A 25,485-nucleotide genomic window follows, 5' to 3' on the forward strand; every position below is an offset into this window, starting at 1 on the left:
AATTACTTATTTTACCTGGGTTTTCCTTCCATTTGCAATTAGGGGGTTGGGGATACAAGTTCATCTTAGTCGCTGCCAGGTTATGCATCCATCAGTGTCAGACCCAGTGAGAGTATCAGTCTTGTAAGGTTGTTGGCCATTATAAAATGCAGACATGATGTAATCCTGGTTAAAGCTACTCTGGTTCATTAATTTGCATCAGTGTGTATGACTGTCACATGGGATACCTGTTGAATGGGTTATTTTTGTTATTGCTGAGGCGGGAGATAGACCCTGTGACACTTGGATTGATAGTCAAGTGTCTGACCACCAGCCCTTGAATCCCCCACTGAGCTATGTCAATATGTCTTTCCCATAAAATTATTACTGACTTCAACTTCACTTGACTTATTTAACAAGCTGATAGTATGAAACATGTTTGCTACACATGTATTGCATCTAGAAAATATGCGGTTAATGATGGTGAGAAAATCGAACCATAATTTATGATCAAGAATATTGTGGGAAAATAATCAAGTACTTGAAAGCATTTGTCAGGCCAAAAGAGAAACTGTATGAACAAATACGAAGGTTAGTTTCTGCTATACACACTTGTAATTATTATTCTTGTATTTAATGTTCTCAATTCTAGACATGACAAGACAGCATACAACTTGTTCAGCTTTACATGGCTAACTGAATGAAACCGACCATGATATATAGACTAATGAGTGACCTTTTTCAGTGGAAACGAACTCTTAAAAAAGGGTGAAAGTGGTCAAGCTGTCTTAGGTTCGATTCCAAGGAGGGGAACGTTACTTTGGCTTTTTAGAATGGACACTAGTACTGCTTTCTTCCCAGAAAACGACCGTGGAACATGAATCGATAAGTGGTTAGCTTTTGTCAAGCTAAAAGAAATTGGTACAAACTCAACTAAAACTTTACATTTTTGTTATTTGGCTTAAATGTCTTTCCCACACACTAAACAGTTATCTGAGTGAACAGCCTACAATCTTGAGCGGTGTTATTTCCTGTTTTTAAGGTTCCTAAATCGTAGGTACTTGATGTTGTCTAAATATGGAGTTGAGTGACAATGTCAGTTCAAGCGATGATGTGATAGTGATGATGTATATAAGGGGTTTATAGTTAATGAAATCATTCAGATTAATGACTTCTGCATCAATACATTTAAAGAGGTTTTCTTATAAAACAAACATCAGGAATTAAGACTTTGGTTGTGTTTATAGGTCAGTAGAAAATTTAACATTGCAGATTGAAAATCGGTTTTAAATTGTAATCGGTCATTGGAAATAATCGGTCAAACCATTTTGTTCAATTTTTGATTATGTAATTAAAAACAAAAGCTTGTTTGGATGTATAAACTGAAGTAGAATAAAAGAATTTAAATCTTGGTTTTTTAACAAGGAATTTCATTAATTAACATGGAAGCAAAAATTTTAATGCCAAATTTTTGTTATATGGAAGATAGTTTTCAATGATAAACTGGGGATTGTTCGCTGAATTCTAAATAGTTTTTCACAGTTGTTCTGTCATATATTTCTAAAAATTCAGAATACTTGATTCCGACATGATGTGATGGGTTTTCGGTGACATCAATCATAAATGACCTTTTTTCAACAATACTCCTACATTGTGTTATCCTAACTTAACATGCCTTGTATAGAAATAGGAGAAACATACTGTGACCTTCTTTTCTTTGACATAAATTATTTGACATAAATTATTTCTAAAATAAAGCAAATAAAATCTCTTGAAAAATAAAATGTTTTCACCATTTCAGCCCTAGCAAATCATGATTGGATTACTTTGTGTCAGCCTGTGTCTGATGTGTGCAGTGGTCAGTGTGTGGTCATCCCCAGCTGTACGAGGGGTATGTGGTCAGTTTGTTTATTGAATGGTTTAAGAAGAATATTGTGTACTGTTAGACTGGACTCTGGTCAGTCTGTATCTCCCTGAATCTCCCTTTGCCTTTTGTCTGCATTGGTCACTGGCCAGTGTGTGGTCACCCCAGTTGTTCATGAAGTAGGCTTGTTTATTGCATGCTTTAAGAAGTATGTGTATATTGTTTACTGTTAGACTGGACACTGGTCAAATGGTCAATGAAACCTTTATAATATTATGTTGTAGACTTTTGTAATGCAAATACATATATGCCATATCACCTTATTCGGGGAAATCACTGGAATTTTGCTCTATCCCCCTGGCAGAGGAGGGGGAGGGGTGGTATGGGTGGAAAAAAATCCAGGTATTTTTAGACTCAACTGCTTTGTTCAATAGATTTTTATGCAACAAATATACTAAATTCATTGCGTTCAGTTGCAAGAAATGCTTACTTAAATAGTGCTTAAAACACACACAAAAAGATGGGAAGCCCAAAAAAACCTATCAATGTATGCAAATGAGAGCATGACCTTAACAGAAGATATGTCTTTAGTAAATGTAATGACCAATATTTAACTTTGTAACTTGATGAATGATGAATATTATTTTGCTGAACAATTATTTATTATTGGTAGGGGCCAAGTAGTTCGCATATCAGACTCAGGATAAGGGATCCTGGGTCTGATCCCAGTTCAGGGCTTCTTAGATATAAAGTACTGGTTATCACTTACATGTAGGTACATATGGTAAATGGTTCTTAATAATGTGAAAATACATACCGGTAGTCAAAATGGCAGATTTAAAAACTGTTTTTTTACTAGTTTTTCAATGCAGCATAATTAAAACTTACCTTTTTACTATTACTTCATCACTTGTAGATGTCAGAAGACAAAAAGTGTGAATACCAGGACCAGGTGTTCAGCATTGGTGAGCAGATAACGAGTGACTCGTGTGACCGCTGCTTCTGTACGCAGTTTGGGGTCATGTGTGAGCTGATTGCCTGTCCTGAGGTTAACTGTCACGACGCGGTCATGGGGCAGTGCTGTATGGAATGTCCCAATGGTAGGATATTTGAGTGTTTGGTAATTCATAAATGGATTTCAAACGCAAAGTGTTCATTGAAACTTGAAGGCTAATCAAAGAAAAGTTAATGAAATATTTTTAGCTTGTGTGTTATTGTTAGAGTCTTGATGCTGTTGTGCAAAAACTTTCCCTTTGGCCATTTTGAAAAACCTTCGTTATATTCAAATGAAACTTGCTACAATGTTGCCAGAGACAATACCCACATGTACAGCAGGGTACATAACTCTTGCTTTGATTATTATTGAGTTATGATCCTTGTTTGACTGAAAACAACACCAAAGACAAGTGTTGGTGTTCACTCAGCCATGCTCTTGTTAAAGAAGAATGTGACCGTGCATTTCGTACTTGACCAAATAAAGATAAATTGACTATTTGTGTTTTAAGTTAACAGTAATGTTGCATATACATACAATTACGAATGTGATAACTTATAGTATGAGTATGCGGCTGCATTTGTGTAGTGCTTAAGGTTCATGCCTCTCCAGGTTTTATCTAGCCATTTTAAGGGTCAGATATTCAGACCCATTCCCAGTGGCAAATTTCTTTAAAACCATTCAAAATTCCCAATTTGGGCAGGATACCCCTGTATTTTTCATTCCCAAAGTAAGAATTTTATTTATAAATATTCCCAATTATCTAAATATGTGTTACGAAAATGCCTAGAAAAAGCCCTGCTCTCACACAAAATGTCCTTGGATTAAGCCTCTGTAGGGAAACTCTCATGGCCTCTCAAATAGTTATTAATGGATGATGTGTCAATCTCATCTTTTTCTAGGTTCCAACTGTCTTCACTCTGGTCCCCATGGTACTGTGACTGTCCCACGGGAGGATGGTTGTCTGTACACGCCTGGGCTTGTGTGTTTCTGTTTACACCAGCGGAGGGGAAATGGGAATGTGAGTGTACGTGTTGAGTGCTACCCGGCACTGCCAGGAGATGATAAGCCTGGGGTCACAGGCTCTAATAATGGCTACTCACGTCCTGTTTGTCAGAATGCCACTCTTGTTTGAAGACTCAGGATAATTTGCATTTGTTTTGACATTTTTTTAAGAAACTCTCATTAAAAATATGAATAAACTTAAATTTTTACCTGTTAAAACTTCTGTTAAAGTACCAACTCGTGAGTCAGGTTCTTGCTTCTGTGAGGACTGGGAAGATATGGTTATTCACTTGGAACTTTAATCTTAGATGAAGATGATTCATGAGTTAGCTTGTAGGTACGCTTCTACTTAATGCTAAGTCCAGGATGCTCTCTATATTTAAGATTGAGATTCTACATCAGATGTACATTGTGTTTCAGTCTGAGTGATGCACATAATTTATAGTTGTTATTCTTTAAATTCAGTCCGATACCTAACTCAGAGAGAAATTTTTCATAAATATCTCAGAGATTAAATTCTTTTTGCTGAACCTGAACTTGTCTGTTTTCCTGCCTGGATTCTTAGAAAAATTAACGGTGCTAATCTTCAAAAAATGGAATTTCTAAGGAGGAACTTGACACACCTGTTTTATTGTTTAAATCAAGCGAGTTTGAACTGAATTGAATGGAAAAGTATGGTTGTCATACACGTGAAACTCTAGAAATGGTATTTATTCCAATCTCCGGTGTTGCCTGTTTGCATTGAAATGTATAGGGAAAATAATTAGTAGTGTGTAACCTTACTACACATGTAAAGATAAGAGGGAAAATTGTATGTTGTTGCTATACACTGATAGCTTTGTGTTAAGGTTGAAATGCTGCTTATTGACTGTTAAAAAGATAGTAGAACATGTATGTGAACTGTAGATCATTCTCAAAAGTGCCATCATTTGTATGATTAAGTTGGTGAATGAATCAATGAAGAACAACACCGTATTTGCAAATATAAGAGCTCATCGCTTTAGATTTATTGTAGGAAATAATGTGTAAATATGAGTATTTCCACCATTGTATGATAGTCTGTTTTTAATACATGGATGCATATATGTATTCTTGTGTATTGATGCATTCTTGTGATGCATTCTTGTGTATTTGTCATCAACTAAGAGAATAAATGTTTTTCATAAATTGACCCACTTTTATTATTTGATATAATTCCAATTAAAAGCCTTTATAATTGAGTTTTTTATCAATTAATAGCGACATTTGTCATTCTCTGCTGATGACCCCTTTTGATGTAGGTCAGAGGTCAAAGTCGTAGCAACCTTAACTAGAAAACATGTTTCCCCTTCATAAATCCAAAATGCCTGGGCCATAAACTACATGTATATATAGAACTCTTGATCAAAACCTCTTAACTATTGATTGTACGGTCAAAGGTCAAGGTCGTAATGGTTTATTAAAACTGAATTCCACTCGAAATGTCCGAACGCTTAAAAATGAAAAGAATTAAAAATCAACTTTATTAAATGTAAGAATATACGAAAAAATAAAATTTCTAGTATGCAAAATGTGAAACACATCCACGAACTAAATGATTATATTCAAATATTACAAGATCACCGACATACAAATAAATGAACTGCATGCTTATAGAAGAGAACATTTATAGTGCAGACTTATTCCATTTCGCACTGCTTATGAAGTTTTTGGGAGTTTCTCATCCATTCTACCTTCGTGCATGCGCAGAGTACGACAACGGGCATTTGCGCACCACATGAAAAATACAGCAGTGCGCATGCGTTCTACAACTGAACTGGGAAATCGCATGCGCTCTAAACGGCATCCGGTGGGCGGAACTCGGTGGAGATGCAGTGAGTGACGTTCGTAAGCGTCTCGGTCAGTGAAGCGCCGGAAATCACTTCTTCAAAGTCTTTGATGTTGCCCCGGAACTGGCCGATCGTGTTGCTCTGTGGAGATACAAATAAAATTGATGACATATAAATTTACCCGGTTGTATTTCACAAAGGACCAAACGTTTTATGATCAGGAAAGAGAAAAAAAAACTAATGCGTGTTTCCTTTTGAGAGGGCATGCTGTCAAGGTTTGGTTCCATCAGGGTTTTGATCACGGAAATTACGGAAGATAACTGACTGGGTCTTGTATAAGTTTAACGTTGGTGTTGGGGAGAATAGCTTCCATTTAAACTAGGTTTAACTAAGATTCATTATACCGATCGATCACTGAGATGCGGGTCGTCTCCAAGAATAAATGGCGGTCGGATGTCCACTCCTCGCCGCTCTCCATCGTCCACAGCCACTGTCAAACCGTCAACGACGAGGCCTGTCCGTGACGTCAGCTCCCGCGTACCGTCCGCGCTCAACACCTCCCGCCGGATGTTCCGGAAAAACTCCACCTGTGAATACACGAAACAAGTCTGTATGAATATATCGGTTAATAATTGTACATAACATGCCATACTATAGAGCATTAATTTTTATAGTCTGTCATTTGAGTGTACATATGGAAAGTACTCTTAATTTTGACATGCATATCAGAAAAAAATGTCAGATTGCGCATGCTCAGCTTAGAAATCTGAAAGAAATTCGTAAACACCTTTCACAAAAATCAACAGAGATAATGGTGAACGGGCTTATTCATTCTCATATTGACTTGCAATGGATGATTTACGGAAATCCCTGCCTATCAGATTAACAGACTTCAGAAGGTTCAGAACCAAGCAGTAAGAGTTGTGACCAACACACCATACGGTCATCCAACTACCGAAGTCCTCAAATCCCTTCACTGGCTACCTGTGAGGGCAAGAATTATGTTTAAAATTCTTGTCATTGTGTTCCGTATTGTGCAGGGAACAGCTCCGTCTTATTTGAGGTCTTTGTTAAACCGTGTTCAAGGAAAATACAGACTAAGATCTTCTGATGACATTCAATTTATTGTTCCAAGAACCAGAACTAGAATTGCTAACAGATCACTTGCTGTGGTTGGGCCAGAATGGTGGAATGCTCTTCCTAGAGACATACAACACATTAAAAGTGAACCTACTTTTAGAAAGGAACTGAAAACTTATTTGTTTGGACTGTTTTATAATTAAGAGCCTACCAGATTTTATGTGTAAATGACTGTATATAGCCTTGTGTAAAATACTGCGTGAACTGTGAGAAGCGCAATCGAATATTGAACAATACTTTTTGCGCTATACAAATGTATTTGTATTTGTATAAAAAGCATGGTAAAACCGCTGATTTAAAGCTATTCGTGTCCATGATCTGAGTACAAAGCATCGGTATCAATAATGAGAGAAAACTAGAAGGCATCAAATCCCGTTGGTCCCGTTGGTTTAAATTAAAGCGATAGTATTACACAACCAAGAATGCAAGTGCATGTATCGTAATTTTAATTACAATTATTTGAAATTTATTTTATAAACACAAATAATGATGTTTTAGGGCATAAAAATCTAGGACAACACACCTTATGCCACTTCCCGTCATTTAGTTTTTCATCAGAAGGGCTGTGTCCATGGAAACCAAACGTTGACCCTATGCTGTACTCTGCAGGGTTAAAAAGGAAATAGTGCACAACTCCGTCGCGTAGAAATAAACCTTCGTAGTCGTACACGCGCTCTTTGTGATAAGGTCCTTCCGCATAGTAAAGTATTCCATCACTTTGTTTGGTCTTGAATTCAAATTTGAAATGGGCGCTGAAAATAATTCCAAATTTTTTTTATGAATATAATATACTATTTTTGTACATTTTTTAGTTACTAGTTAAAGCGAAATCCGTCTTATTTGAATGAAAGGAAAGAAATTGATTCCACAACAATAATTCAACTACCTACTATAAATCACATGGTCGTTCTCAGACCTCTAACTTATAGAGTTAAGGATATACTGACCTATCATAACTTGTATCTGATGTTGAGTTGGTTAAGTTGAGTTGAGCTGAACCCTCGGGTAAGACATGCGAATATACAAACCTATACCTGGATCCGAAGTTGAGTTGAGTTGAGGCTTGGGTAAGACATGAGAATATACACACCTATACCTGGATCCGAAGTTGAGATGAGTTGAGGTTTGGGTAGGACATAAGGAAATATTGACCTATACCTGGATCCGAAGTTGAGTTGAGTTGAGGCTCGGGTAGGACATGAGGATATACAAACCTATACCTGGATCCGAAGTTTAGTTGAGTTAAGGTTTGGGTAGGACATGAGGATATACTGACCTATAACCTGGATCGGAAGTTGGGTTGAGTTGAGGCTCGGGTAGGACATGAGGATATACTGACCTATACCTGGATCAGACGTTGATTTGACTTGAGGCTTTGGTTGGGCGTGGGGATATACTGACCTATAACCTGGATAAGAGTGCTGAGTTGAGGCTTTGGTGGGGCATGGGTATATACTGATCTATACCTGGATTGGGTATTGAGTTGAGTTTAGGCTGGGGTTGGGCATGAGAATATACTTTCCTATACCTGGATCAGATGTTGAAATGCGTTGAGGCTTGGATGAGGCGTGGGGACATTGATCGATTACCGGATCAGATGCTGAGTTGAGTTGAGGCTTGGATGGGGCGTGGGGACACTTATCGATTACCTGGATCAGATGCTGAGTAATGTTGAGGCTGGGGGGCATGACAATATACTGACCTATAACTGGATCCGAAGTTGGCCGCCAACCGCCAGAAATTGAAACGCGTATAACCGCCAACTCCTTGGAGTGAGTGAAACAAGTAAGGAGCGGGGTGATGGCATGTTAACTAACCTGGATCCGATGTTAGCTCCCTCTACCTGAAAGCTCACCCGGCCACCGTCGTTTGGGAACCGGAAGCATGAGCCGCCTAGAGCTGGGGTTGCCTAGTTAAATGGAAACCATGCAGTATGGTTATGTTGGGAGAAGCAAATAAAAGCATGTAGTAACAGTTAGGCACCTTAATTTCTGGTTCAATGCAGTATGTTCACTGCAGGATATTATGTGCTTAATTCCGTAATTATAAAGGTATACTTTTACCGCAGGCATATCTTTCAAAGCAACACACTCAGACTGTTTATAATGCATATTTTTATAATTCACAATAACAGCTATAGAAAATACTTCCAGGAACTAGCGGTGTTTACAAATATATTTCAACCCCTACAACACAGGATTGTTTAACAATTAACATTTTAAATTGGAAGACGAAAGCTCTGTGATAACATATTCTTTCATTTATAATAAAAAAAATAATAAAAGTACGTCTCTTACCGAAGTAAATAAGCCAAAAAACACAAAGTAAACAATCCTGGCCTTCATTGCTCCAAATATAAAATCGTTCAATATGGCTGCGCTTATCAGTCAAACTAAGGTAAAAACGGTAGATAACCAGGTTTACGACTATAGCCTGGCTATCACATTGGAGATATGATCTCAGATAATAGATCAAGTTCGAAGATAATATTCGGATTTTTCTGTTAAAAATATGTTTATACTTCCGCGATTATTCATACCAGATTGTGTTAAATGCCGATCTGATCTGATCTGATATGGCTTACACACGAAAGAGATGAGCAGATTTATATACAAGTTAATAAAAATCGGAATGCATTATTTTCTATATTCGACGACTTTGCCGATTTTTGTCCGACGTTTTAAATGTCGCGGACTGGTAACACACTAGCCGCGAAACCAGATTATAAAAGCATAGAGTCAGAAGGCATTCTTTTACCGACTGAGATGCTCTACATCTTTGGAGATCATTCAAATAGCTAAGCTAACACTAGCCTTGAAACCTCCGATTATAAAGTAAGAACATTATGCAGTGGTACATGATAATAACAATGGGAACTTTCGGGCGGAGACTACCACAGAAACGGGTAACCATACAGAGCCTGTCAATTGATAGGATTGTTACACAGAAATGGGTAACAATACAGAGCCTGTCAATTGATAGGAGTATACCACAGAAATGGGTAACCATAGAGAGCCTGTCAATTGATAGGAGTATACCACAGAAATGGGTAACCATACAGAGCCTGTCAATTGATAGGAGTATACTACAGAAATGGGTAACCATACAGAGCCTGCCAATTGATAGGAGTGTACCACAGAAATGGGTTACAGAGCCTGTCTAATGATAGGAGTGTACCACAGAAATGGGTAACCATACAGAGCCTGTCAGTTGATAGGAGTGTATCACAGAAATGGGTCACCATACATAGCCTGTCAATTGATAGGAGTGTACCACAGAAATGGGTAACCATACAGAGCCTGTCTATTGATAGGAGTATACCACAAAAATGGGTAACCATACAGAGCCTGTCAATTGATAGGAGTATACCACAGAAATGGGTTACAGAGCCTGTCTATTGATAGGAGTGTACCACAGAAATAGGTAACCATACAGAGCCTGTCAGTTAATAGGAGTGTATCACAGAAATGGGTAACCATACATAGCCTGTCAATTGATAGGAGTGTACCACAGAAATGGGTAACCATACAGAGCCTGTCAATTGATAGCAGTGTACCACAGAAATGGGTAACCATTAAATGCCTGTCAATTGATAGGAGTGTACCACAGAAATGGGTTACCATACAGAGCCTGTCAATTGATACGAGTGTACCATAGAAATGGGTAACAATACAGAGCCTGTCAATTGATAGGAGTGTACCACAGAAATGGGTTACCATACAGAGCCTGTCTATTGATAGGAGTGTATCACAGAAATGGGTAACCATACTGAGCCTGTCAATTGATAGGAGTGTACCACAGAAATGGGTTACCATATAGAGCCTGTCAATTGATAGGAGTGTACCACAGAAATGGGTTACCATACAGAGCCTGTCTATTGATAGGAGTGTACCACAGAAATGGGTAACCATACAGAGCCTGTCAATTGATAGGAGTGTACCACATAAATGGGTAACCATACAGAGCCTGTCTATTGATAGGAGTGTACCACAGAAATGGGTAACCATTCAGAGCCTGTCTATTGATAGGAGTGTAACACAGAAATGGGTAACCATACAGAGCCTGTCTATTGATAGGAGTGTATCACAGAAATGGGTAACCATACAGAGCCTGTCAATTGATAGGAGTGTACCACAGAAATGGGTTACCATATAGAGCCTGTCAATTGATAGGAGTGTACCACAGAAATGGGTTACCATACAGAGCCTGTCTATTGATAGGAGTGTACCACAGAAATGGGTAACCATACAGAGCCTGTCAATTGATAGGAGTGTACCACATAAATGGGTAACCATACAGAGCCTGTCTATTGATAGGAGTGTACCACAGAAATGGGTAACCATTCAGAGCCTGTCTATTGATAGGAGTGTAACACAGAAATGGGTAACCATACAGAGCCTGTCTATTGATAGGAGTGTACCACAGAAATGGGTTACCATACAGAGCCTGTCTATTGATAGGAGTGTACCACAGAAATGGGTAACCATACAGAGCCTGTCTTTTGATAGGGGTGTACCACAGAAATGGGTAACCATACAGAGCCTGTCAATTGATAAGAATATACCACAGAAATGGGTAACCATACAGAGCATGTCAATTGATAGGATTCTACTACAGAAATGGGTAACCGTACAGAGCCTGTCAATTGATAGGAGTGTACCACAGAAATGGGTAGAGAGCCTGTCAATTGATAGGAGTATACCACAGAAATGGGTAACCGTACAGAGCCTGTTTATTGATAGGAGTGTACCACAGAAATGGGTTACCATACAGAGCCTGTCTATTGATAGCAGTGTACCACAGAAATGGGTAACCGTACAGAGCCTGTCAATTGAAACGATTGTACCACATCAATGGGTAACCATACAGAGCCTGTCAATTGATAGGGGTGTACCACAGAAATGGGTAACCATACAGAGCCTGTCAATTGATAGGAGTGTACCAAGAAAGGGGTTACCATACAGAGCCTGTCTATTGATAGAAGTGTACCACAGAAATGGGTAACCATACAGAGCCTGTCAATTGATAGGAGTGTACCACAAAAATGGGTAACCATACAGAGCCTGTCCATTGAAACGAGTGTACCACAGAAATGGGTAACCATACAGAGCCTGTCTATTGATAGGAGTGTACCACAGAAATGGGTAACCATACAGAGCCTGTCAATTGATAGGAGTGTACCACAAAAATGGGTAACCATACAGAGCCTGTCCATTGAAACGAGTGTATCACAGAAATGGGTAACCATACAGAGCCTGTCTATTGATAGGAGTGTACCACAGAAATGGGTAACCATACAGAGCCTGTCAATTGATAGGAGTGTACCACAGAAATGTGTTACCATACAGAGCCTGTCAATTGATAGGAGTGTACCACAGAAATGGGTAACCATACAGAGCCTGTCCATTGAAACGAGTGTACCTCAGAAATGGGTAACCATACAGAGCCTGTCAATTGATAGGAGTGTACCACAGAAATGGGTAACCATACAGAGCCTGAGCATTGAAATGAGTGTACCACAGAAATGGGTAACCATACAGAGCCTGTCAATTGATAGGAGTGTACCACAGAAATGGGTAACCATACAGAGCCTGTCCATTGAAATGAGTCTACCACAGAAATGAGTAACCATACAGAGCCTGTCTATTGATAGGAGTGTACCACAGAAATGGGTAACCATACAGAGCCTGTCAATTGATAGGAGTGTACCACAGAAATGGGTAACCATTCAGAGCCTGTCTATTGATAGGAGTGTAACACAGAAATGGGTAACCATACAGAGCCTGTCTATTGATAGGAGTGTACCACAGAAATGGGTTACCATACAGAGCCTGTCTATTGATAGGAGTGTACCACAGAAATGGGTAACCATACAGAGCCTGTCTTTTGATAGGGGTGTACCACAGAAATGGGTAACCATACAGAGCCTGTCAATTGATAAGAATATACCACAGAAATGGGTAACCATACAGAGCATGTCAATTGATAGGATTCTACTACAGAAATGGGTAACCGTACAGAGCCTGTCAATTGATAGGAGTGTACCACAGAAATGGGTAGAGAGCCTGTCAATTGATAGGAGTATACCACAGAAATGGGTAACCGTACAGAGCCTGTTTATTGATAGGAGTGTACCACAGAAATGGGTTACCATACAGAGCCTGTCTATTGATAGCAGTGTACCACAGAAATGGGTAACCGTACAGAGCCTGTCAATTGAAACGATTGTACCACATCAATGGGTAACCATACAGAGCCTGTCAATTGATAGGGGTGTACCACAGAAATGGGTAACCATACAGAGCCTGTCAATTGATAGGAGTGTACCAAGAAATGGGTTACCATACAGAGCCTGTCTATTGATAGAAGTGTACCACAGAAATGGGTAACCATACAGAGCCTGTCAATTGATAGGAGTGTACCACAAAAATGGGTAACCATACAGAGCCTGTCCATTGAAACGAGTGTACCACAGAAATGGGTAACCATACAGAGCCTGTCTATTGATAGGAGTGTACCACAGAAATGGGTAACCATACAGAGCCTGTCAATTGATAGGAGTGTACCACAAAAATGGGTAACCATACAGAGCCTGTCCATTGAAACGAGTGTATCACAGAAATGGGTAACCATACAGAGCCTGTCTATTGATAGGAGTGTACCACAGAAATGGGTAACCATTCAGAGCCTGTCAATTGATAGGAGTGTAACACAGAAATGGGTAACCATACAGAGCCTGTCTATTGATAGGAGTGTACCACAGAAATGGGTAACCATTCAGAGCCTGTCTATTGATAGGAGTGTACCACAGAAATGGGTTACCATACAGAGCCTGTCTATTGATAGGAGTGTACCACAGAAATGGGTAACCATACAGAGCCTGTCTTTTGATAGGGGTGTACCACAGAAATGGGTAACCATACAGAGCCTGTCAATTGATAAGAATATACCACAGAAATGGGTAACCGTACAGAGCCTGTCAATTGATAGGAGTGTACCACAGAAATGGGTAGAGAGCCTGTCAATTGATAGGCGTATACCACAGAAATGGGTAACAATACAGAGCCTGTTTATTGATAGGAGTGTACCACAGAAATGGGTTACCATACAGAGCCTGTCTATTGATAGCAGTGTACCACAGAAATGGGTAACCGTACAGAGCCTGTCAATTGAAACGATTGTACCACATCAATGGGTAACCATACAGAGCCTGTCAATTGATAGGGGTGTACCACAGAAATGGGTAACCATACAGAGCCTGTCAATTGATAGGAGTGTACCAAGAAATGGGTTACCATACAGAGCCTGTCTATTGATAGAAGTGTACCACAGAAATGGGTAACCATACAGAGCCTGTCAATTGATAGGAGTGTACCACAAAAATGGGTAACCATACAGAGCCTGTCCATTGAAACGAGTGTACCACAGAAATGGGTAACCATACAGAGCCTGTCTATTGATAGGAGTGTACCACAGAAATGGGTAACCATACAGAGCCTGTCAATTGATAGGAGTGTACCACAAAAATGGGTAACCATACAGAGCCTGTCCATTGAAACGAGTGTATCACAGAAATGGGTAACCATACAGAGCCTGTCTATTGATAGGAGTGTACCACAGAAATGGGTAACCATACAGAGCCTGTCAATTGATAGGAGTGTACCACAGAAATGTGTTACCATACAGAGCCTGTCAATTGATAGGAGTGTACCACAGAAATGGGTAACCATACAGAGCCTGTCCATTGAAACGAGTGTACCTCAGAAATGGGTAACCATACAGAGCCTGTCAATTGATAGGAGTGTACCACAGAAATGGGTAACCATACAGAGCCTGAGCATTGAAATGAGTGTACCACAGAAATGGGTAACCATACAGAGCCTGTCAATTGATAGGAGTGTACCACAGAAATGGGTAACCATACAGAGCCTGTCCATTGAAATGAGTCTACCACAGAAATGAGTAACCATACAGAGCCTGTCTATTGATAGGAGTGTACCACAGAAATGGGTAACCATACAGAGCCTGTCAATTGATAGGAGTGTACCACAGAAATGGGTTACCATACAGATCCTGTCAATTGATAGGAGTGTACCACAGAAATGGGTTACCATACAGAGCCTTTCAATTGATAGGAGTGTACCACAGAAATGGGTTACCATACAGAGCCTGTCAATTGATAGGAGTGTACCACAGAAATGGGTAAGCATACAGAGCCTGTCTATTGATAGCAGTGTACCACAGAAATGGGTAACCATACAGAGCCTGTCTATTGATAGGAGTGTACCACAGAAATGGATAACCATACAGAGCCTGTCAATTGATAGGAGTGTACCACAGAAATGGGTAACCATACAGAGCCTGTCAATTGATAGGAGTGTACCACAGAAATGGGTTACCATACAGATCCTGTCAATTGATAGGAGTGTACCACAGAAATGGGTTACCATACAGAGCCTTTCAATTGATAGGAGTGTACCACAGAAATGGGTTACCATACAGAGCCTGTCAATTGATAGGAGTGTACCACAGAAATGGGTAAGCATACAGAGCCTGTCTATTGATAGCAGTGTACCGCAGAAATGGGTAACCATACAGAGCCTGTCTATTGATAGGAGTGTACCACAGAAATGGGTTACCATACAGAGCCTGTCTATTGATAGCAGTGTACCACAGAAATGGGTAACCATACAGAGCCTGTCTATTTATAGGAGTGTACCACAGAAATTGGGAAATGGGTAACCATACAGAGCCTGTCTATTGATAGGAGTGTACCAAGAAATGGGTTACCATACAGAGCCTGTCTATTGATAGGAGTGTACCACAGAAATGGGTAACCAAACAGAGCCTGTCAATTGATAGGAGTGTACCAAGAAATGGGTTACCATACAGAGCCTGTCAATTGATAGGAGTGTACCACAGAAATGGGTTACCATACAGAGCCTGTCAATTGATAGGAGTGTACCAAGAAATGGGTTACCATACAGAGCCTGTCAATTGATAGGAGTGTACCACAGAAATGGGTAACCATACAGAGCCTGTCAATTGATAGGAATGTACCACAGAAATGGGTAACCATACAGAGCCTGTCTATTGATAGGAGTGTACCACAGAAATGGGTAACCATACAGAGCCTGTCAATTGAGAGGAGAATACCACAAAAATGGGTAACCATTCAGAGCCTGTCCATTGAAACGAGTGTACCACAGAAATGGGTAACCATACAGAGCCTGTCAATTGATAGAAAGACGACCCCCCAGTCATTATTCACTAGAAAAAGTTGCCAACGGGTCAAACTTTATCGACTACCGGCTCATAATATTTTGACTCCTATACACGAAGTAAAATGATACCGGGGAGTTTTTCTGTGGCTGTCGAAAAGCTGCACCAAAATAAAGGTTGTTTTTACTTCGTGCCATCATCATTATAAATAAATAAATAAATGAACGGTTTCCGCATTGAAACAAACACGTAGTCCCTTCATACACACATACATATAGTTGATTACCAAGAGATTAGCAGCAGCAGAAGTAGTTATTTGGTAGTTAGTATTTGGAGTAGTAGCTGGTGTTGTAGAAGTGGCAACATCAACAACACTATCAACAGCAGCGACAGTGGTTTCAGGGGAAGCAACATCATCATCAGTATCGGTGGTGGTTGTGATGGTGGAGGTCGTGGCGGTGGTGGTGACCCCGGGGGTTGATGGGGCGGGGGGGGGGGCTCAATAATTTACAGTAAAGCGTCACTCAAGGATATGGATTCCATGTGGGTCAAAATACGTTCTTTCACCGGTCACGGTACGAACACACAAAACAAAACAATTTCGTGATTGAAACATTAGCAAAACAAATCGCTATCTGTTATACGAAAATGCATTTAAAACGCCCCGGATGATGTGAACACAATTGAAGTAAATTCAACATTCGGAGGTTCAGCTCCATCAATACGACGTATTTTCAAGTTTCATTTGTATTTTCCATGGTGTATACGTATACAGTCCAAACCCGTTTTCTCGAACTCGCTTGGCTCGAATTCTTCATTGGCTCGAACTGGATGTTAAGAACTCATTTGATAATACTGAAGGTCAGAATTCCCGCTTGATTCGAATTTTACGAGGCTCGAGGTATATAGTCGCCGGTCCCTAGGAGTTCGAGCCAACGGGGTTGTACTGTACTCACGCAATAATATAAATAAAATAAATACAACAAAGCTTTTAAAATGAATACTATATAGAGCGTTTATTCTATAAAATGCGAAATCAATAAATCTGCCATTGTAAAATCAATATCCATACGCTAAGTAAAGCATACCCCTAACTACAATTCAACCTATAAAACGGCCAGATTCATATATAATGCAATACAGTATAGGTTACATTTACATTTCAAATAAAACGGTTGTTTTAGCATGATAGCATTTTCATTTACAGCTATCATAATGTCTAAAACATTTAATGTTTCTCATTAAAAAACATATTTGATATACAAGTTTATATTAAATTTTACTTGTCAATAATTATGTATAACACTTAATACAATACTTCTTCATGTTTTTCTCGGCAAAGTTTAATACATTATTCCAAATCTTGACCCAAACCACAGCAACTCCCAAGACATGATAACATGAGTTAGCACATCATGAGTTAACACTTGGTCAATAATTAACCTTAGATTCTCGGTCCGTTAGCGGTTAATGTGTTAGCTGATGTCGACTCTCGTAAAGAAATGAAAAGTGGAAAAATTGGCTGGAATTTCTTGGCACGCGGTGGTGGTGGCAGTAGTAGTAACAGTAGCAGTTGCAGTAGCAGTAGAAGTAGCAGTAGCAGCAGCAACAGTAGTAGTAGAAGAAGTAAGAGTAGTAGAAGTAGCAGTAACAGCAGCAGCAACAGTAGCAGTAGCAGTAGCAGTAGCAGTAGCAGTAGCAGTAGTAGTAGTAGTAGTAGTAGTAGTAGCAGCAGCAGCAGCAGCAGCAGCAGCAGCAGCAGCAGCAGCAGCAGTAGTAGTAGTAGCAGTAGTAGCGGTAGCGGTAGCAATAGCAGTAGCAGTAGTAGTAGTATTCAATCAACAATACAACAGTTACAAATGCGTGTTGCTGCACTAATCCACGTACGAAAATGTTTCGTTACAATAATAATAATAATAATAATAATAATAATAATAATAATAATAATAATAATAATAATAATAATAATAACTTTATTTAAAGAAGGTAACACATTAAGACATAGGCATCATATTATGAAAAACATAACACACGTCTTATTTACAATGCGGCCTTCTGAAAGAACACACACACACACACACACACACACACACACACACACACACACACACACACACACACACACACACACACACACACACACTAAATAAGATGTGATGCAAATAATACTCAAAACACATAGAGAAAACACATTGAACAGTACCGCAAAAATACATATTGTTAAAAAGCATCATTACATTTTTTCATCATGGCCTATAACTAGAATTAATGATCGTTTTGACATGTAAAATGCTTAGAATGGGATTTCAGAAAGGTACGTATTAAAATGTAATACGAAAACATAAAGAAACATGAATATAATACATTCATTTATAACACATCAATGCTTAATAATACATCAATTTGTACCTATATTTTAACAAGAAAACTCATCAAAATGGTTAAATTGAGTCAGTAGGACAGTCACACATTTATTTAACACCTTACTCAACAAATATACATACGTATAAACTATACCTGTGGTATGCATGGAATTATGCATACAATTTTTACAATGGATTTTGCGATTGATGATGTAAATAGAACTTTATGCAGCGGGTTTTAAATGTCTTTTCCGTGTTAAAATTACGTATTTCTTCTGGTAAAAAATTCCAAACTTTCCCACTGTAGCATGCAAACGAATGTTTCTTGTATTGTGTTTTATGTCGAAAGTGAGCAATGTCATGTCGCGTGGAAGATCGTAATCCATATCTTGTGTTGCTAGATATCTTAATAATGTCTCTTATGTAACTCGGTGTAAGATTATTAATATATTTAAATACCATAACAACCGTTTGATATCTGCAACAGTATTCAAATTGAAGCCATTCTATTTTTTTAAATAATTCATGCGATGGCGTTCTAATAGGCTTAAAGAGAATAATTTTTGCAGCTCTTTTTTGAAGCATGGTTATTCGTTTCATATGCGATTGCTTACTGTTCCCCCAAACGCTACAACAATAGTCAAACATAGGAAGTATATACGATTTATAAAACAATTGTATCATTTGATCCGTTAAAAAATAATTGAGTCTTTTTAAAGGGGCTATCTTTGCAGTTACTTTCATGCAGACAAAATCAACTTGCAGATTCCACGACAATGATGAATCAATAATAATTCCAAGCAATTTCTTCGAAGTTACATTTTCAATTAGTACTTTGTCTACGAATAAATTGAGTGCACATGCATTTTTTAACTTTGCATTTGAACCCAGCAACATGCAATTAGTTTTTTTGTGGATGTATTGCCATGTTGTTTACTTTGCACAATATGAAAGTATATCTGCAAGCAATAACTATATTTAATCAAAACGTTTTGGAATTAAGCGTTTGGATAGACATTATTTATACATGATATATGCGAAACTCCTCGCTAATCTTACAAAACGGCTAATAAACGATACACATCAAGCCCCTGTCGTTCATTTGTACGAAGATGCTATCTTAGGACAATACATATTAGTTACGAGGCACTGATGATCATTTCTGTAGTACTATATTTCCGCTCCATTTTGTTATCAGTATTTTAAGTGTTGAGGACCTTTAAGCTGACGGTTCCTATTGCAAGCAGTTAAGCGCGCTAGCCGTGATCGTATAGTGGTTAGTACTTCGCGTTGTGGCCGCGACAACCCAGGTTCGAATCCTGGTCACGGCATAGGCCATGACAGTCGCTGTCTCGGCACTGCTTAACTTACTTTTGCTGGTAAATGGTTGAAAACACAAAAATTCTTTTAATGAGAATTTAATTTCCCGTCGACATAATATTACATAATAAATTGTCTGCCGATAGCAAGAGAAAGAGATTTATTATCGGTTTTGCTATATATGTATTAGCCTCGATATTTTCATGTTAAATCAAAATCAATTCTGACCCGTACTTGCTGTGTATTACGAATAAAAACTGTCTTTTGAATGATATTAGTTTATTTCCATTTATCCGTATGTTTACGATTTGTTTGTTTAATTATTATATGTTATACAGACCTTACAGAGGTAAAAGTATATGAATCGGTTCGATGTTTCAGCATCCCCGCTATCGGAAGTGATGCCCCGTTGAAACATTTATAATATTCCATCAACCAAACCTTCTCCCCGACTCCTTGATGCACGCCTAAACCTGAAACATCTCCCTTCCTTACTCCTCGAGCCAGCTGAACTCGATATAAAAATACTACGACTGATAAGTTTGATTCCGCTCACTTTTGTGTATTGCAATTTGTCATGGTAGGATCTATTCTGCAATTTAAGTTAAAACGAACGTTAAAGGTTTTGAAAATTGAATTTAAGATCAACTTTTTTTGAAAAACAGTCTTGCTAAAAAGGATGTTTGTACTATATAGATCACTTCATTTTTTTTTTTATGAAATTCTGTTCTTAAACTGAAATGAAACAATAAAAAGCTTTAAATAACTCAACTTACAATTGGTTTAATTAGGAATAATAATGGTTAATCTGAAAAACGGAAGTGTGATTATTTATGCTGCAATACTGTATGAACATCATCAGTCAATGAATGTGGGAAAATCACATTATTCTTCGTTTTAATTACTAACAATTCTGGATTAAACAAAAGTACGGAAATGAAATAGGCAGTTTCTGTTGGTTTTATAAATTTTAAAGTGAAAGTGAAAAAGGTGCCAGCATTTTTCCCAAGATTTCTTTAACCAAACACGGGTAGCAGAAAGTATTTATTTCATTTCTGTGTATATTAATATATGTGTTTGTAATATTGCACATTTGTGCAAACATTTTGGAATAGTCTTAGTGGGCTAACTCGTATTAAATTTATGTAACTATCTAGATTGTGGATAAAAGGCCATTTAACATAAGGAAAGGCTTATGAAATATAAAGTGTTCAAATCTATAAGATCTTATCCAAAAACAACGATGGCATTCTTAAATTAATATATTGGTTATTAATATTTAATTATATAAGTTTATTAAAACATTTTTCGCTGTTAAGCATGTTGTGGATTAATTATGATATGTTATATTAATTCTTTGTTGAAGTTCATGTATATGAATTGGTTCGAAGCATGAGCGTGAACGCTACGTGAAGATCCATCCATGCAACCTGAAGTGATGTCCCTTTGCAGCCTGAAGTGATGTCCCTTGTAGCCTGAAGTGATGTCCCTTGTAACCTGAAGTATTGTCCCTTGTAACCTGAATGATTGTCCTTTGTAGCCTGAAGTGATGTCCCTTGTAGCCTAAAGTGATGTCCCTTGTAGCCTGAAGTGATGTCCCTTGTAACCTGAATTATTGTCCCTTGTAGCCTTAAGTGATGTCCCTTGTAACCTGAAGTATTGTCCCTTGTAACCTGAAGTATTGTCCCTTGTAGCCTTAAGTATTGTCCCTTGTAGCATGAAGTGATGTATCTTTTAGCCTGAAGCATTGTCCCTTGTAGCCTGAAGTGATGTCCCTTGTAACCTGAATGATTGCCCCTTGTAGCCTGAAATATTGTCCCTTGTAGCCTGAAGTGATGTCCCTTGTAGCCTGAAGTGATGTCCCTTGTAGCCTGAATGATTGTCCCTTGTAGCCTGAAGTGATGTCCCTTGTAGCCTGAAGTGATGTCCCTTGTAACCTGAAGTATTGTCCCTTGTAGCCTGAAGTGATGTCCCTTGTAGCCTGAAGTGATGTCCCTTGTAACCTATAGTGATGTCCCTTGTAACCTGAAGTGATGTTCCTCCAACGAAACCTCCTCACCGACACCTTGATGCGAATATCGCGCCTGATGCGAATGTCCTGAATGTCGCGGGTGTTACGAATGTCGCGGATGTTGTAAAAGTTCTGAATGCCACGATTGGCGTAAATGTTGTGAATATGGTGAGTGTAGCGAAATTGAAAAATTGAATGACATAAATGTCATGAATGTCCTTTATGTTGCTAATGTTGTGAATATCGTGATATTGTTGGAAAATCTTGAATTTGCGAATGTTGCAAATGTCATGTTTGTTTTGAATTTCGTAAATGACGCCTTTGTGAATGTTATGAAAATCATGAATGATGCGAATGATATTGTTACGACCACGAAAGGCAACGAAGAAATAAAAACCAACAACAAACTTTAAACAAAAACTAAATGCATTTAATAACAGTTTTACAAAAACAACATTCAAATTGATAATGCGAGAACTGAAATACCCAGAGAAACGAATAATATCCACTATCAAAATTGATCACACTACGTTATACGAGGAATGTTGAAATCAAACAGCATTTTAAAAATAATTTCCACAAAACATTGAAATGTTCTCAAAACAGAATAAGTAAATTAAATCCAAAATTATAGAAAGGTTCGGTCTTGCTGAATTTTTTAAGGTTTTAATGATAAAAGGAATTTCCCCGTATATTACAAATATTTATTTTTCAGAACATACTACAAAATCCTCATATGACAAGAACTTTCTCTCAAATTCTATAAATATCTTGTTTTACATGGAATGAGCAGCAAATTCAAGAACATTATAAAGATATCCCGATTCTTAAAATATCACAGGAGTAAACCATAATAGTTAACTTAAAATGAATCTAGGTTGTCTCACTATGGAATTAGATTATTAAACAATCTAAACTCATATTCCGGATGCCCAGGTTGTACGGCCGATATTCCGGATGCCGAGTTTGTAAGGCCGATATTCCGGATGCCGTGGTTGTATTCCGGATGCCGAGGTTGTATGGCCAATATTCCGGATGGCGAGGTGGTATGGCGGATGCCGAGGTTGTATGGCCAATATTCCGGATGGCGAGGTGGTATTCCGGATGGCGAGGTGGTATGGCCAATATTCCGGATGGCGAGGTGGTATTCCGTATGCCGAGGTTGTATGGCCAATATTCCGGACGGCGAGGTGGTATTCCGGACGCCGAGATTGTATGGCCAATATTCCGGATGGCGAGGTGGTATGGCGGATGCCGAGGTTGTACGGCCGATATTCCGGATGCCGAGGTTGTACGGCCAATATTCCGGAATTCGAGGTTGTACGGCCGATATTCCGGATGCCGAGGTTGCATGACCAATATTCCGGATGCCGAGGTTGTAAGGCCGATACTCCGGATGCCGAGGTTGCATGACCAATATTCCGGATGACGAGGTTGTACGGCCAATATTCCGGATGGCGATTTTGTATGGCTGTCATAGAACGTTTATAGTTCGGGAAAATTCGGCTCCTGCTCGGCATTTCTTCTGCTGACAATCGGCGTCTTCATCAACGATTCGGCGTGATGATCGGCAAAACTTTTCAACTCGTCTTCTTCGGGGATCTTTCGGCATCGATTCAGCTTCCTTCAGGGACCGCCCGGGATGGCTAAAAGATTACGAAGCCTCGCAGAAGGCTTTCCGAAGATGCCGAGTTAATGGCGATGGGTTTCCGAACGTCGCGATAGGTTCCCGATGGTTTGCCGAAGATCCCAAAGCCGTCCCGAATTAAACCTACGGCGTCCAAAATTTTAAAACTTAAAATTTGGATCCCGATTTAGCCCGAAGTGCCAAGAAGGTTCCAGAAGTGTTAAGGAAGGACACGGAAGGGTTCCAGCACATCGTGAAGACATGCCGAAACATTCCGATTTTGTAAATTCCGCTTTCGGGCCTAGTGGACGCCTATAACAGTCTAGCCGATATCCTGGCCATAAGTTGAGCTGTGGGATCTACGCCACAGTGTATTAGCACGTCTTTATAAATACAAGGTGCGAGCAAATTTTAGACTAAAAGTACACATAGAAATGAAGAATTTGGTACCGACTTTAAACTACAATGCAATAGTTACAACTGTGTGTAGCTACACGTATATACGTACAAAATATGTGTTTTAAAAAAAACACGTGAGAGTAGATATGTAAGCAGGTGCAATTCTGTCGAAGAAAACAATAACATAATTTTAAACCGTAATATGAAATAGTCTGTATTTGTCATACGTTTAATAAAATCGTTTTCTGAAATTAAGTGAGGGGGTGGCCGATATGTAGGTTTTTATACACGATTAACGTGAAACTCCTCGCGTATCTCATAACCCGTTTTCAACGGGTAATAAAAAAGACACGTTAGTCCCCTGTTGTTCATTTGTACGAAGTTATAACCATATACACAAGCGGAATCAGGCGAGGACGCACCCGGTGTACCCCACCCATAAAATCGTTCAAGTATACTATTATTTCAATGTAGGAGAAAAAAGTAATAAAATACGCTCAAAATTACCGTTTCGGACTAGACTTGACTTGTGCCACTCCCTCAGGGAGAGGCACAAGTCAAGTTACGCCCCTAATTTGTGCACCAAACTTACCCCCCCCCCCCTCCTACGTCAAGTCCTGTGTGGCCGCGACAACCCAGGTTCGAATCCTGGTCACGGCATAGGCTGTTAAGTCGCGTAACTATTTTTGCTCAGGGTAACTGTTTCGTAAGAAGTGGTTAAATTAGTATCCGCCATTTATACCGAATTTCTTAACCTGATACATGCTCTATATAGATTTTTAAAATGTTTCGTTGGCGCCGCACTTAAGTGCGCGCCTATTATTTGATGGGAATGTTTTTTTTAATTAGCCGTAGCACTGTGTGGGAACGGACACCGAATATAGCTCTAAAAGTGATAAGTAAACAGACAATTATGCAGTTGTTTTTCTTTACCAGAGGTAAGATCTTGCTGTGTTTACGCTTACCTACCGTATCCACAAAATGAAACAAGTGTTTGAACTAATAGCTGAATGCTAAATTTGGCCTATGGTGTACTTTAAAGTGCTTACGATTTAGCAGACCTCGAAAAAAGTTTCTTCAATTCTGAGATGATCACCTCAAAACTTACAGAATTTCGACAAGCATTGTTATTTTTAGGAAATATATCGAATAAATAAAAATCTGAATCGAAGGATTTCACAAGCATAAGCTCAATTATTTGTATTGTAAGAACTGGCAATGTAACTTTTAAACTGTTAAAAATATGCCCTTAGAAATGTTCACGGTACTGTACTGGGGATAGCCGTATTTTGTACTGGGGATAGTTTCAAAGTTGAGAAATGTGTCCTGGTGATACAACATACATGTATGTCTATTTCGAACTTTCAAATAATCTGTAAAAAGTGAGAGTAGAATTTGATAAGAAATCATTGAGCAAACTTTAGTTAACAATGAGTTTGATCCATGCTCTCCTAAATGAACGTATATATGCAAGCTGCTTAAATATCAGGGTTGGTCACACAACATACTTTCTCAATGAAGTAAACGAGCAGAGACCATTATTCTGGTCTAAGTAATACCAACATCGACCCAAGCTTAGAAAAAAGCTTCACGTGTTCCAAATTTGATCACAATATCTCATTCCCTACTGATGAATTTCTGTGTGCAAAAACGTACCTACTTGATTTACAATGCAATACTATGTATATAAATAGCAAACACCACATAAATTCTACGGCCATATGTTTTGTGTTCCTCAATAAATCAGATTACC

General features: G+C 38.8%; 2 protein-coding genes and 1 non-coding gene across 3 annotated transcripts; 2 read left to right on the forward strand and 1 right to left on the reverse strand.

Moving 5' to 3' along the window:
* Nucleotides 1–1,066: 1,066 nt before the first annotated feature.
* Nucleotides 1,067–5,013, forward strand: LOC128216800 (kielin/chordin-like protein). Its single transcript, XM_052923506.1, has 4 exons — nt 1,067–1,226; nt 1,781–1,870; nt 2,760–2,943; nt 3,740–5,013. The coding sequence occupies exons 2-4, from the start codon at nt 1,793–1,795 to the stop codon at nt 3,970–3,972; spliced, it is 495 nt and encodes a 164-aa protein (XP_052779466.1). The 5' UTR covers nt 1,067–1,226; nt 1,781–1,792; the 3' UTR covers nt 3,973–5,013.
* A 315-nt stretch (nt 5,014–5,328) lies between these two features.
* Nucleotides 5,329–9,227, reverse strand: LOC128216715 (uncharacterized). Its single transcript, XM_052923398.1, has 5 exons — nt 9,088–9,227; nt 8,608–8,699; nt 7,314–7,542; nt 6,055–6,237; nt 5,329–5,791 (listed from the first exon to the last, which is right to left on the reverse strand). The coding sequence occupies exons 1-5, from the start codon at nt 9,133–9,135 to the stop codon at nt 5,657–5,659; spliced, it is 687 nt and encodes a 228-aa protein (XP_052779358.1). The 5' UTR covers nt 9,136–9,227; the 3' UTR covers nt 5,329–5,656.
* A 10,407-nt stretch (nt 9,228–19,634) lies between these two features.
* Nucleotides 19,635–19,706, forward strand: Trnah-gug (transfer RNA histidin (anticodon GUG)). The gene has a single exon. It is a non-coding gene; the product is annotated as a tRNA-His (tRNA).
* Nucleotides 19,707–25,485: the final 5,779 nt, after the last annotated feature.

This window comes from Mya arenaria, chromosome 1 (genome assembly GCF_026914265.1).
Source record: "Mya arenaria isolate MELC-2E11 chromosome 1, ASM2691426v1".
In the NCBI taxonomy this organism is placed as follows: Eukaryota; Metazoa; Mollusca; class Bivalvia; order Myida; family Myidae; genus Mya; species Mya arenaria.